The following is an 11,870-nucleotide window of genomic DNA, read 5'->3' on the forward strand; positions in this document are numbered from 1 at the left end:
GATGATAAAAAATATTAGATTTTTTACTTTGACTAATTCTATATTTAGAAAAATTTGATTTAGTGGTTGCTTGTTAAGCATAATTCTAAGAGTAAAATGATGTGAAATTGATTCTTTGAGATCCGTATATAAAGGTTTTTAATTGTGGCACGAATACACACTTTGAATTTAAAAAGACAGTTTAGCACATTCTTGCGTCTATTGCATTTGAAGCAATCTGCCATTGTTTTTCTCTTTTTATGTTTTGGTGCAATTTCCCTTTTAGTTCTCTCCTTTCTTCACCTATTATCTTTCATTAAAATTCACTCTCATAATCCAATCAAGTATGATTAATTCATGTTCAACCAATCTTCGTTTAGCTTTAGACCGGTTATCATTTCGACCAAGAAACATGAGAAATGAACCCACGCTAAAACCTTACAATACGGTATTCATTATCTTTCCGTAATATGAGATAGTTACAATTATCCCTTAAAGTTAATTCAATTTCAACTCAAAAAGTGTGGATTTGAGTTGCTTGGTGTACAGTTAAGAAAATGAGTTGTTATTCTCTTTGTCAATTTGATGTTGATAATATATAAATTGGTAAAAAAATTAAAATTATTTTTAAAATTTTATAAAATTATAAAATTAAAAATTAAATAAAAATAGATTAAAAATTCAAAAATAAATAAAGTGAGAGAAAATTAGGGGTAATTGTTTTTAAACCCTCCAATATTTCTCTATATTATCTGTATCAAAATATTCAATACCCATTATTTTAAAAAAAACATAGAAAAGAAAAACATTAATCAAAATTATTTGATCTCTGTTTTTTACTTCTTCTGTTTCTTGACATAACTTTTACGTTGTAAGCAAAGATAAATTTCTGAATATAATTTATTTTTACAATTTGGGTTTTGAAAAATAATTTATAGGTAATGAAATTTTGAATTGAGTTTGAAAAAAAAATTGTGGTATATTTTGTATTCTTCTAAATAAAAAAATGGCATTAGGGTCAATTTTATAAGCCTCAAAAAATATCAAATCTAGATGTCATTTAAGACCATGAAACTCAACTTGATAATAGTAATGATTTGATTTCAAGAAATATTGAGGAATCATGTAATGATCTAACTCTTTTTTTTTGGGGGTTTTGTTCTCTTTTTAATTTGTTATCGAATTCTATTCTCCATCTTCTAATATTCCTAGATTGTTTTATGAGAAATTACTGTAGAAGTTCTTTATAGAAATTGGTATTCTTGCTATGCTCCATTCAATGCTCAGTGAATTGTTTTTGTCAGTGCAAAACATTGACAATCATTAGGTTTCATTGTATCCTCAAGGTCAATTTGCGAGTAACTCTTCTGCACAACAATAAATAATTGGGGGCGAATAGAACTTTAAAATAGTAGCATCATAAAACCTTTTTTAATTTCTTTGAAATTCATTTTTATCACCAATAGCAATTATGGGAACAATAATCAAAGAAAACAAACAATATTATGAGTCAATTTTTATGGTGTTCAGGGCAACTTTCGTTTTTAAGTTCCACAAAGGTAAAGTAAATTCCATCTTTTCTTATTATTAGTTTTTTCCTTTGCAGTATTCCATTATTGTTGGCACTATTGTTCTCTACAATGATTCTAAAATATAATATTTATAATTAATCATATGTATCTAAATTAGAGCAAATAGCAGTCTTATGATTTACATTAATGCAACATTTCATGTTGCCTCAGATTCCAATTCTTTTAGTCCCCTCCATGTTCCACCTTCAAGAAAAAACAAGAGAGAATGAACCTAAATTTGGATACCTAATCCTTCCTCTATGAAATCAGAGTTACCTTCAGATTTTAATTCCAATACCGACATTGTAACGCCCTGATTATTTAACTTTATTTCTGTGAATTTTTTCATAAATATATGTCTACTTCAGTGGCTAAGTGTTTTGATTGTGTTTGATGTTTTGGGTTCAAGTCCCATTTTTTGAAATTTTTGCTATTTGTGATTCTAGCCTATTCCTTGGCGGTTTGACTTATATTCTATTGCTAGTCAGATCATATTAGAATGAGCTTGCTGGTTTGAGTGGTAAGGTGTTAACTTGCCCTGAGGTCTTGTGTTCAAATATTTGTATGATTGTGAATGATAATTTTTGTTGCAGGTGTCTGATAGGGGTTCAGTAGAGTTTAAATTCTGAGGTAGTTGGATGTGGATGGAAGTGTCGGATTTGATGAGATGAGTGGGGAGTTGGGGGAAATTAGTGATATTTTATTAAAAATTTAATTTTAATTTTAATTTTCTTTTCACAAAAAAATCTCCTATCTTACTATTTTATTTTTAGTTTTATTTTATTCAAAATATCCATTAAAACCATTTTAAGAAATTGAAGTTACCATATTAAAATTTAATATACAAAATCAAGTTATGTAAATTTTCAAAGCATTTTGTGTTGTTTAAGGATTCTAATTTTATTGTGTAAAAATCAGAACTTATTTGCAAAAGTTTCAAAATATGCCCAAAACTCTCTTATCACCGTGTCGCGACCTCATGATTCCCATGTTGCAACATCGACCCAATATCAGTATCGCGATATGGACTTGAAAACTTGCAGGAAAATTTCAGTACTTGTGTTGGACACTTTCACACCCTCGTACACATACCAAATCGAGATTTCATGCTATTCTCCCTATTTTAACATGTCATATAACTTACATTAACATGTTTTGACGTCTCAAGTAAATTGCTATTCTATCATTCAACCCTAAAGTCACAATTCAATTACTCAAAATGTAATTTTTGTATTTTAAGCATTTCTAAGTGTATAATTGATACATAAAATACTATATGGTCATTTTGGACTTACCTCAATACGCAACAAGCCAGTCCAGCAGCAATTTACATGTTAGCCAATAAACAAGTACACAACACCTTACTAATTCAACCAATAACATGCATTCTCAAATCTTCCATTGAAAGCATTCATTCGAACCAATTTTAAAAGTTCTAAAAACCATTTTAAACAACCCATATTGTCCATTAATAAATCACTAACAGTTCAAAGTCTAAAACCCTCTAGATTAGTCCCACATTGCCTTCCTTATTGATTTAAAAACACACCAAACGTAGTCAAGTTAAATTGTCTTGCTTTGGATCACTTGGCAGCTCACTTCTCCTCCTCGTTTCAGCTATATCTCTGCACTGTTAAATATAAAAGAGTGTGAGCTTTTTCAAGCTCAGTAAGTGCTTAGAGATTGCCACAAGTAATCACAATATCCAAAGTTAGAAGAAAGCATACAATCACAATTAATCACGGTAAGCAATAAAGCATAATTCATAGCATTCACATTAATATGTTGCCAGAATGTGATTATGAAGCATATGTACAAAATATATTGCATTGGGTAACCAGATTTCCAAATACAACCAATATAATGTGTAGCGTAAAGCTATCACCCTCCAAACACATCCACTTAAAACATGTATACTTATTGTTTTATGCACACTTTCACATATCACACAACTCATGTTCATATCACATATTCAAGTCTCATATCATGCACTTACAAGTGCTCACATTATGCTCAAATAGTCACAACATATAGATCTCATATAGTGTATATAAAATCAGCAAGACTCATATCATATTCAGTCATGAACACATAACATTTTTATTGTCATCTCAATATACAACACATAACATATCACATTTAAGCATCATTTGCAAATCATCATTAGTTTAGGTAGAAACACTTACTATTGAAAATTGGACGGTGTGGATATGTTTGGATAGCTAGAAAATCATTAAGGGTGAGTTAATTTTGAGAGAAAATATTAGAGTTGAATTTGGGGAAATTTTGAATGTGAAATTCAATGGAGGGGTTCTTAAAGAAATGGGGAAGATGAGTAGTTTTTTTTTTTTTAATAAGGAAAAATTGCAGTTTAAAAACTTCCAGTTTTCCTTTATTTTTCAATTCAGACCTTAGTTTAATTAAAACGCATTTTTCTCAATTATTTTCAAATCCGATATTTTTAAAAGGTCCATTTTAACCAAATTAATTCCCGAACACCCAATTTTAATTTCTTAACATAAAATTATTAATTATATTAATTTTAATACTTTATTTAATTAATTCCTAATTATTTTAATGATCTAACTTAATTATGATTTTTGATTCACTAACCCCGATTTACTATCTCGATTTTTGGGATGCGACATGACAGCATTATGTAAATATGATATAATAATAATTACTGATAGCATACAAATAAATTGTTGATTACATACCCTATTGTATAAACTAAAATATAATTATACTACAAGTTCTATAATATGATATCTAATGGGTTAATTTTTAAAATTGCATATTTTAAAATTAAAAAAAATTATAAAAATGTTAATTTATAATTATTCCTAACTTATATGCTTTTCAATGTTACAACTTTTATTAGAATTATTAGTAAAAAAATGCATAAATGATTGATAGCATAATCATTTTAAAGACAAATAATTATAAATTAATTATATAAAAGTAAGTGATAACATTTTGTACTTTGTTAATATAAAAAAGGGTAAACACTTAATAACATAGTAATAAATAATTTATAATACATGAATAAATAATAAGAAATAATATAGTATAAAATTAAATAATTAATAATATAATATAGTAATAAAATTTATAAATATCATTATTTTTAATGCCTAATCGTATATACATCATTTTAATTAATAAAAATTTATAATATTGTAAATAATACCATGATGATAGTTTTGTCTCACCTTAATTCATTTTGATTAAAATATGTTGTTTTTAGACATTAAATACGTGATTTCCAAGGTATATGCGTGAGATAAAATTTCTAGCATTATTTTAACCTTTCAGACAATAAAATTTTTAATTATTAAACTCTTGATATACTCTTAAAAACAATCTACATTTTTTCTAAATCTAGACCCATTTTTGGCCTAGCTCGGTCAATCCAAAAAATAACTCATTTTCCTATTCAAAAATAATAAAATAATTTTATATTAATATTTTTATATTTAAATATAAATTTATAAATATTTTTACTTTAAAATTTGAAGCGATTATATATTATTATATAAAATTTGAAATTTATTAAAATTTACGAAATAATAGATTAGTGTTAAATGTGATAAAAGGTCATAATAATATCAAAATAAGTTTATAACTTAAATGTTTTAATTATAAATATGAAAATTTAGAAGGTTATTTTGGGAAGTGTATATATATATTAGAGAAGAGAGAGAATAGGAGGAACGGTAAGAGAGGGAAAATATTTAAAAAGTGAAAGTTTGATTTCTTATTTACCTTTGCCTCTCAGCCTCCATGCTCTTCCATCATTCCTTTTCTCCTCTCTTTTGCACTATCCTCCCCCCTACTTCTTTCCAACAACCCTACTTCCATCACTCCATCTTTCTCTTCAACATCATCACAAATATACATCAAATTTTATTAATATGGAGAAATTAGATTTATCAAAAAAAAAAAACCATAAATGGTTCATACCTCTTATCCTCGACGGGGGATTAAAGCGAAGAACATTTTTATAGTTTGGATGGTCATCCCACTCCAACGATTCCCACCATTCTTTCCATGACCTGATGGTAAGAGAAGGTGGAGCATATGCAAATGGCTGCCCATTGCCAACAAGGGGAACAAATGGAGGAATTCTCTTCAGTTTATCACATCTAATAATATGGATAAGTTGGAGAGAATCACAAACCATCACTCCGCTTTTGCTGCAAATGCTCTTCAAATTTGGTAATACACTGATCGACAATTTTCTCAATTTGGGAAGATGGAATTTGATTAATGCATCACTCACTTTTTCTTCAACTTCTGATGTTTCTGCTCCCAATATTTCTACTAACTCATCACAATGATCCACTGACATTTCTTCCAGGTTTTGGAGGTTTGGAAGCAACCAATGTGGAAGCAACATCTTCATACTTGAGCAGCTGTATATCGTAATTTCCTTAAGATGGGAAAAGCTGGCAGACGGAGCCACTGTTGATGTTGTTGCTGAACCAATTCCTGCATCTTTTATAATAAGGGCACTCAACTTTGGCAGATCTCCAAGATCTAACACCTCGAGGCTCTGAAATGGATGAGTGGAAGAAGAGACAAAAGAGGACGGGGAAGCAACACACTCTATCTCTTCACACCCCCAAATACTACAAACCCTCAAGTCAATCGCATTTTTGAAGGAAGAATTATCATCGACTAAGTTTCTCGAATAGTCGCACTTTAAAATATTCAACTCTTGAATTTCAATTGGGTACATAATTAACTCACCTTCCCAATTGTCGACTCCTCCAATTGCTACTGTTTTATCTCTTGTAGGAGGCATAAAAGATGGGCCCAGCTGTAAAGAGGACCTGATGAAAGATGAGCCCACCTGTAAAGAGTACTTGATGAGATTTTTCTTACTTTGTTGAATTGAGGAGATGAACTTATTGAATTCACTGATGTCTTCGAAATGTCCGGTTAAGCACTCCAACTTCTTCAGTGGTTCCATCTCCTCTGCTTTTAGACTAATTTGTTTATCAAAACCCAAGTGCTGAAGGTGAATGAGTTTTGGTAAAAGTCCAGCGGGTATCTCTTTCAGAGTGCGCACTTGAAGATCAAGATATCTTAGCTTTATCAGCATATCCATTCCTTCAGGGACTTCCTCAATTTTAGTCCCAGAAAGATCCAACTTCTTCAATTCTTGAAGCATCGAAAGACATGGCAGGTCTCTTAAATCATAACAACCACGAAGCAACAATGTTGTGAGGTTCTTTAGTTCAGAGATGGAATTTGGTAAAATTTTGATCTTCGTAGAGGACAAATTGAGAACACTAAGACAGGGCATGTTTGTGAAGAAAGAATATGGGATCTTCTTTATAGGGTTACCCTGCAATAACAAGGTTGAGAGCAGTTGACATTTTGTGGGCTGCACATCTATGGAAATTTCTGATATGGAGTTATACATAAGTGACACTCTCTCAATATCCGGACTCCATTGCTCCTTTTCTGGTAACTCTTCTAATTGCAAACCTGCTTGTATCATATATCGAGGATTCATTCTTGTGATCGACAATGCCATGTCTCTCACTGCATCATGCATTTTCACGGTTACACTCGAGACATTTTCCAACAAGCAATTATCTTCTAATTTCTTCAAAATAACATGACCCTTATCTTTCATTTCTTGTCTTGTACTCATATCATCTATGAATCCCTCATCAATCCAGCACTCAATTAGCCCATTCTTCCAAATTTGACAATCTTCAGGATATAATGCGCAATGTAAGAAACAATGCTTCATTTTCTCGTCTTTTAAGTGATTGAAGCTAACTTTCATACTCTCGATCACTTTATCTTCCCCTTCTATCACTTTCCCTATTCTCTCTTTCAATTCCCTGAGTGTGTTTTTCCAAATAAGAGGGTCATCTTCTCCTCTCAATGTACCAGATATGACGACAATTGTAAGAGGCAGGCCTGCACATTCCTTGACAACCAGCTTCAAAGTTGGCATTAAAGTTTGATTTTGCACTATGTTAGGTCCAACTTCACTCAAGAATAGTATCAATGCCTCTTCTTCTGAAAGGGGCTTCACTTTTATCACCTTACAGCCCATAGACTTACAAACTTGCTCCACACGGGTTGTCAACACCAACTTGTACCCATTGCTGCTACTTGGCTTAGGGATCCCAATTTCTTCCAACAAGACTTCACTCCACACATCATCTAGGATTAGAACATGTTTTCCTGCTCTCTTCAGCATTTCGGACAAGATTGCTGCTCGTCTGACCTTGTTTGCCTCTTTGGGAATCTTTCCATTCAATGCACTTGCAATATCATTTTGTAACTTCACAATATTGAACTCCTTTGATATAGTAACCCAAACCACCCTTTCAAATCGCTGTTCTTTCAAAAGATCATTGTGAATGTGCTTCATGATGGTCGATTTACCCACGCCGCCCATCCCCCAAACCCCAATCTTGCTTACCTCCTCCTGCATCAAACATGCCCAAATCTCTTTTCTGACAGCTTCCTGTCCAACTAGTTCTGATGTTTCTAGTGGCAACCCAGCACTTGGACCATCCATGGCAAGACCTTCAGAGGCATTAGGAGCTTTATCAAGAAATCCCTTCATTTCTCGAGTCTTTTCATCAACCAGCTTCCCGTTGCAAGCACGGCAGAGATATCTCCCGTTCCTGACTTTGTTTTCAACAACTTGTGCTTCCGTAATCATCTCTTTCACATCTTTCAACCAATTTTCAACTCTCTTCTTCGGTATCTTCCCCAGAGGACGAAGAAGCTCTGCTTTCAGTTGCAGCTCTATATCTTCCATTTTGCAATTCAATTCATCTGTGATCCTCTTGAAGTTTCTCACATAATCGTTCAGCTTTCTGTGATATTGCAAATATTTACAAAAAGGAGGTCCGAGACAATTTGCAATGCCGACAACAGGCTCTACGTACTCCATTGCTATGTCCCTGCAATGCAATCATATATAACAGTAGCAGAGAATGAAAATTTGTGAATGAATTGGATATTTTATGAAGTATTGATATGTCAGTGTAAGCATGAAAAAGAAAACATGAATGCAAGTTCCAAGCAATGGCGTTTATTAGATGGAGCTATGGATGGGTGGCAGACAGAAACATGATGAAATTCTGGTCACCATTGTATATCCAGAATCAACCTCTCAAACTATATAACATGCTAGATTCAAGTGTGCAAGAGTTCATTACATAATATTAAGAGGTAAAATGTTCAACAGCATGAGATTTCAACATTATATTGCTTCTGGGTAGCGCTTTTCGTATTAATTTGTATCTGTAGTAGACTATGTCTGCTGATCATCCTGTCTTAAAATTGATAATCAGTAGAGGAAATCATTGCTTCAGATCGTATTACCTTGACTATCTAACAAAGCATAGCTTTTTTCGTATTAATTTGTATCTATAGTAGATTATGTCTGCTGATCATCCTGTCTTAAAATCCAAAACTGTTGATAATCACTAGAGGAAACCATTGCTTGAGATCTTATTACCTTGACTATCTTACAAAGCTAGCTGCTATAACAGTAGCTGATAATAAAAAAACATTGTATAGTCATGAATTAAGCAAATGAAAGAAAACTACCTTGACTGGATGCTTGAAAATTAGTGATAGACGTTGGAGATCAAAAGAAATTAAAAAGAGTGAAGAAGAAGGTGAAAACAGAAATAAGCAAAATTGTGATAGGAATTACTGGGAAAGTATGTGAAGAAGAAGAAGATAGAGAAAATAATTAATAATTAATGGGAAAGCATCATTACATGGATATGAGTAAGAAATCCATCTTTTTTTTTACTTTTTTCTTTGCTGTCACCCATTATAATTGGCATTAAATAATAATAATTATAATAATTAGGCTTAATGATAAATTTGATCACTAACTTTTGCTTGTTTTGTCAAAATGGCCCTAATTCTATTTTTGAGCTTTTATTTACCATCTACCTTTGTTTCAATATTTCTTTTCTTTCAAAAAATTTTCAATCTTTCATATGTTTGTTTATTGAGAAGTTATTCTACCGAGTTAGTTTTTTTTTTAAATAATTACTCAGCAACAATCGTAAGCGAAGGTTTTGGTATGTGACTTCCCAAATAAACCTTTGTTTTGCTTTTACCCTTCTTTGGGTTTGTTGAGAAATTTTGTGTGATTTTGTTGATATCATTTTTCAGGTTATGCAGCGAATAGGTAAAGATGAATGGATAAATACTTCTGGGTTTCTTGTTTTCTTAATTAGCGTTTAGGGTTTAATTAAAAAAATTTTGTGTTTTTGTTTAACATTTTATAGAATCGACCCAGAAGAGAGTTTTGTCAAAGTAGTGAAGAAATATGGGCTTCCCCAAGATGAAGGTGTAAAATCCTTCATTTCCAACCCGCCAGCCCAGCCTTCTGGTAAAATGTTTTTGGATATTTTCTTATAATAAGAGTGTACATTCTGGAAATGTATTGGGAAAAGAAAGGGTTGTGTTGGTTATGATGAGTAAGGCTACCATGAGGTGCTGGAGAGGAGAGGTGGAATTTTAGCATTGAAACAGATAGTGAGGGTAATAGTTGATCCTCTTCTGCTTTAATGTTTTACTTGACACATCAGTTAATTTGAAACGTAGGAGATTTTGCAGTGTGTGACGAGTACAGAGTGACAAAGAAATTATGAGAGAAGTACAGGCAATCATGGCACGAATTGTTTCAACTAATACTTACTTGTCATGCCTTGATGAACCATGTAGAGCACTATTTGAGTTCAATTTTTTAAAAGCTTTCCCATGCCCCAATATGTGTTAATGATGTATGATTTGTTAGGGATGATACATTAGTTTTTAAATAATATTTAAAGCAACAATGTCGTGAGGTTCCTTAGTTCAGAGATGGAATTTGGTAAACTCTCGATATTCGTAGAGGACAAATTGACACAAAGGTAAGGCATCTTTCTGAAGAAAGAATATGGGATCTTCTTTATAGGGTTATGCTGCAATAACAAGGTTGTGAGCAGTTGACATTTTTTGGGCAGCACATCTATAGGAATTTCTAATATGGAGTTAAGCATTAGCGACACTTTCTCAATATCCGGACTCCATTGCTCCTTTTTTGGTAACTCTTCTAATTCCAAGCCTGCTTGTATCATATATCGAGGATTTGTACTTGTGATCGACAATGCCATGCGTCTCACTGCATCATGCATTTTCACTTTTGCACTCGAGACATTTTCCAACAAGCAGTTATCTTCCAACTTTTTCAAAATAGTAAGGCCCTTATCTTCCATTTCTTGTCTTCTATCCATTTCATCTATGAATCTCTCATCAATCCAACACTCGATTAGTTCATCCTTACTAATTTCAAAATCTTCAGGATATAATGCACAATACAAGAAGCAAGATTTTACTTTCCCATCTTTCAAGTGATCAAAACTAAATTTCAAATGCTCGACTACCTCAGCTTCCACTTCTTCCACTTTCGCTATTCTCTCTTTCAATCCCTTGAATGCATTTTTCCAAATGCGAGGGTCATCTTCTCCTTTCATGGTCCCAGCTACCACAACAATTGGAAGAGGTAGACCCGCACATTCGTTGACAACAAGCTTCAAAGTTGGCATTATAGTTGGATTTTGAACTATGTTAGGTCCAACTTTATTCAAGAATAGTATCAATGCCTCTTCTTCTGAAAGGGGCTTTACTTTTATCACCTTTCAACCCATATACTTACGGACATGCTCTGAATGGGTTGTCAGCACCAACTTGCAGCCATTGCGGCCACTCGGCTCGGGGATCCCAACTTCCTCTGGAGAGACTTTATCCCACACATCATCTTGGATTAGAGCATGTTTTCCAGCTCTCTTCAGCATTTCCGATAAGATTGCTGCTCGTCTAACCTTGTTTCCTTCTTTGGCCAAATCTTCCTTCAAGTTCAAGGCACTTGCAATGTCATCTTGTAACTTGATAACATTAAAATCCTTTGATATAGTAACCCAGATTACGCTTTCGAATCTTTGTTCTTTCAAAAGATCATTGTGGATGTGCTTCATGATAGTGGTTTTACCCACACCGCCCATTCCCCAAACCCCAATCTTGCTCACCACCTCCTGCATCAAACATAACCAAATCTCATCTCTCACAGTTTTCTCACCAACTAGTTCTGATGTTTCCAGTCGCAACCCACCACTTGGACCATCAATGGCAAGACCTTCAGAGGCATTAGGAGCTTTATCAAGAAATTCCTTCATTTCTCGAGTCTTTTCGTCAACCAGCTTCCCGTAGCAAGCAAGACAGAGATATCTCCCGTTACTGACTTTGTTTTCAACAACTTGTGCTTCCCTAATCATC

General features: G+C 32.9%; 2 protein-coding genes across 2 annotated transcripts; both read right to left on the bottom strand.

Annotated features, from left to right (window-relative positions):
• Positions 1 to 5,324: 5,324 nt before the first annotated feature.
• Positions 5,325 to 11,143, bottom strand: LOC107902266 (disease resistance protein At4g27190). The gene is made up of 3 exons (XM_041092778.1): positions 10,392 to 11,143; positions 5,514 to 8,491; positions 5,325 to 5,425 (listed from the first exon to the last, which is right to left on the bottom strand). The coding sequence occupies exons 1-3, from the start codon at positions 11,141 to 11,143 to the stop codon at positions 5,325 to 5,327; spliced, it is 3,831 nt and encodes a 1,276-aa protein (XP_040948712.1).
• Positions 11,144 to 11,236: 93 nt separating this feature from the next.
• LOC107902265 (disease resistance protein RFL1-like) lies at positions 11,237 to 11,869 on the bottom strand. The gene has a single exon (XM_016828480.1). The coding sequence runs from the start codon at positions 11,867 to 11,869 to the stop codon at positions 11,237 to 11,239; it is 633 nt and encodes a 210-aa protein (XP_016683969.1).
• Between the last annotated feature and the right edge of the window lies 1 nt (position 11,870).

Source organism: Gossypium hirsutum, chromosome D05 (assembly GCF_007990345.1).
Source record: "Gossypium hirsutum isolate 1008001.06 chromosome D05, Gossypium_hirsutum_v2.1, whole genome shotgun sequence".
Lineage (NCBI taxonomy): Eukaryota > Viridiplantae > Streptophyta > Magnoliopsida > Malvales > Malvaceae > Gossypium > Gossypium hirsutum.

Bases quoted from the DNA above. Each gene is read 5' to 3' on its own strand.
- LOC107902266 (XM_041092778.1), bottom strand. From the start codon at position 11,143: ATGCCAACTTTGAAGCTTGTTGTCAACGAATGTGCGGGTCTACCTCTT. The intron at 8,492-10,391 runs GTTGCTTTAAAT...ATTGCATTGCAG, and splicing joins CTAAGGAACCTCACGACATT to GGACATAGCAATGGAGTACG. The intron at 5,426-5,513 runs GTATGAACCATT...ATGATGTTGAAG, and splicing joins TCCCCCGTCGAGGATAAGAG to AGAAAGATGGAGTGATGGAA.
- LOC107902265 (XM_016828480.1), bottom strand. From the start codon at position 11,869: ATGATTAGGGAAGCACAAGTTGTTGAAAACAAAGTCAGTAACGGGAGA.